The 1,954-nt window shown below is 37.4% G+C and overlaps 1 protein-coding gene across 1 annotated transcript; it reads left to right on the forward strand.

Moving 5' to 3' along the window:
* The first annotated feature begins 400 nt into the window (after window positions 1–400).
* LOC107638642 (wall-associated receptor kinase galacturonan-binding protein) lies at window positions 401–1,954 on the forward strand. Its single transcript, XM_021120589.2, has 3 exons — window positions 401–1,344; window positions 1,425–1,469; window positions 1,560–1,954. Exons 1-3 carry the CDS (start codon window positions 555–557, stop codon window positions 1,685–1,687), a joined length of 963 nt encoding a protein of 320 aa, XP_020976248.1. The 5' UTR covers window positions 401–554; the 3' UTR covers window positions 1,688–1,954.

Below are 1,954 nucleotides of genomic sequence, written 5' to 3' on the forward strand. Positions count from 1 at the left end.
TATCTTTGTTAACAGCCTGAGTTGGGCTTGTGATAATCCAAAATTGTTTGATCCATTCACTCTCATACACTAGGCCTTTCCTTAGTTGGGCCTCATGACCAAACATAAAATTTAAGCTTTGGATCAATTAGTTTTTCTCAATTAATAGATAAGTTATGTTGATATTAATATTTGTTTTCGTAGCTCAATTGGTTAGAGCAGCTGTTTAGTAAACGGGATAGTTGTATTATGCTGCACCTTCCTAACGGGAATGGAATCTTACGGTGATGATTACTTCCTCCACTGGTTCTCTCTTCTGTCCCCATCTTCACAAGGCAGAAAAGCAAAAGCAACAACGCACACATTAAAGAAACCAAAAGGAAATAATAAATAAATAAACAAAAACAAAAGCAAAAGTAGAACACAAGTAACACTTCAACTATTATTCCTTCTTTCTTCTACACTTCTCCTTAGTTACTTGGCCAATAATAATCATCTGTACCACTTTCATTATTATTTTCTCTAAATTCATCATCATCACGATTTTTTGTTGTTTCAAACCATTATTGGCTAAAATGATATCACTGGTAACTCAAGTCATTATTCTTTCATCACTTGTCGCCCTCACAAGATCACAATCTAGTACCTGCAGAAATTCGTGTGGCGACATTCCAATTCAATACCCTTTTGGAATTGATGATGGATGTGGAAGTCCTTACTACAGACACATCCTCCTCTGTTCTGACTCAGGCAAGCTTCAACTCAGAACCCCATCTGGGACATACCCCGTTAGGAACCTCTCTTACGCAGATCCACACATGGTTGTCACTGATCCATTCATGTGGACTTGTCAGGACGGTGAGAGTTTTCGGGCCACAAGGCCATTCAGTTTGGACACAAGCACACACTTGAAGCTTTCAACACAGAATGAGTACATATTCTTGAACTGCAGTGAAGACAATGTAATCATTCAACCAAAGCCTATGTTCTGTGAGCACTTTCCTGAACACTGTGATTCATCTTGTGACAGTGCCAGCTACCTCTGCAGGCACTTACCACAGTGCTCTTTTGCTCTCACTCATACTTCTTGCTGTTCTTACTATCCAAAAGCCACTGAATCGTTGAGGTTGATGCTCAAGTATTGTTCTAGTTATGCTAGCATTTATTGGAGGAATGTTGGTGCTCCTCAGCCTTATGATCAGGTTCCTGAGTATGGGATCAGGGTTGATTTCGATATACCAGTAACTATGCGTTGCCTTCAGTGCCAGGATCCATTGAAAGGTGGTGGAACTTGTGGATTTGATACTCACACTCAGAGTTTCACATGCCTATGCAAGCAGGGAAACTCCACAACCCATTGCAAAGGTAGCTTCTTTAAGGTTATGTTTGTAATTATTATTTTTTTAGTTTGCTTGAATAACAAGTTTATTAATTGGGTGTGGCAGATTATAACATTGCACAGCACAATAAGAGGGTCCAAGTGATTGCAGGTAACAGAAATAAGTTAAGAATAAACTATATATAAACATTAGATTAGTGTTAATTAATTAGGTTATGTTTGAAATGTGGGTGCCATGCAGGGACAGTTACAGGTGTTTCTGCCGCAGGAGCAATTGGAATTGGAGCTGGTATTTGGTACTTGAAGAAACTGAGAGCTACAGCACCAGTAACATGTGGAGTTCAAACAAATGAGAACCGGCTATTCTAAACAACATACTACACATCTATAGTTCTTAGTGGTATAGAGTTTGCTTCCCCAATTTTTCTAGTTTTGTATTGTCATCTCTATGTGATTTAATTATGTCAAGTTTATAGTATAAAAGAATAAACTATTTTTATTAGCTATGAATCTGTGATACTACATATCTCCAAATATTTTGTGAAACAGAGCAGTAGCAAATCTGTTCAGTAATATATCTCTAGTAAAAGTCTTATAATAATTATAAAGTACAAGATTTAATGACATTGTCATTAA

Source organism: Arachis ipaensis, chromosome B4, assembly GCF_059453495.1.
Source record: "Arachis ipaensis isolate K30076 ecotype BB chromosome B4, ASM5945349v1, whole genome shotgun sequence".
In the NCBI taxonomy this organism is placed as follows: Eukaryota; Viridiplantae; Streptophyta; class Magnoliopsida; order Fabales; family Fabaceae; genus Arachis; species Arachis ipaensis.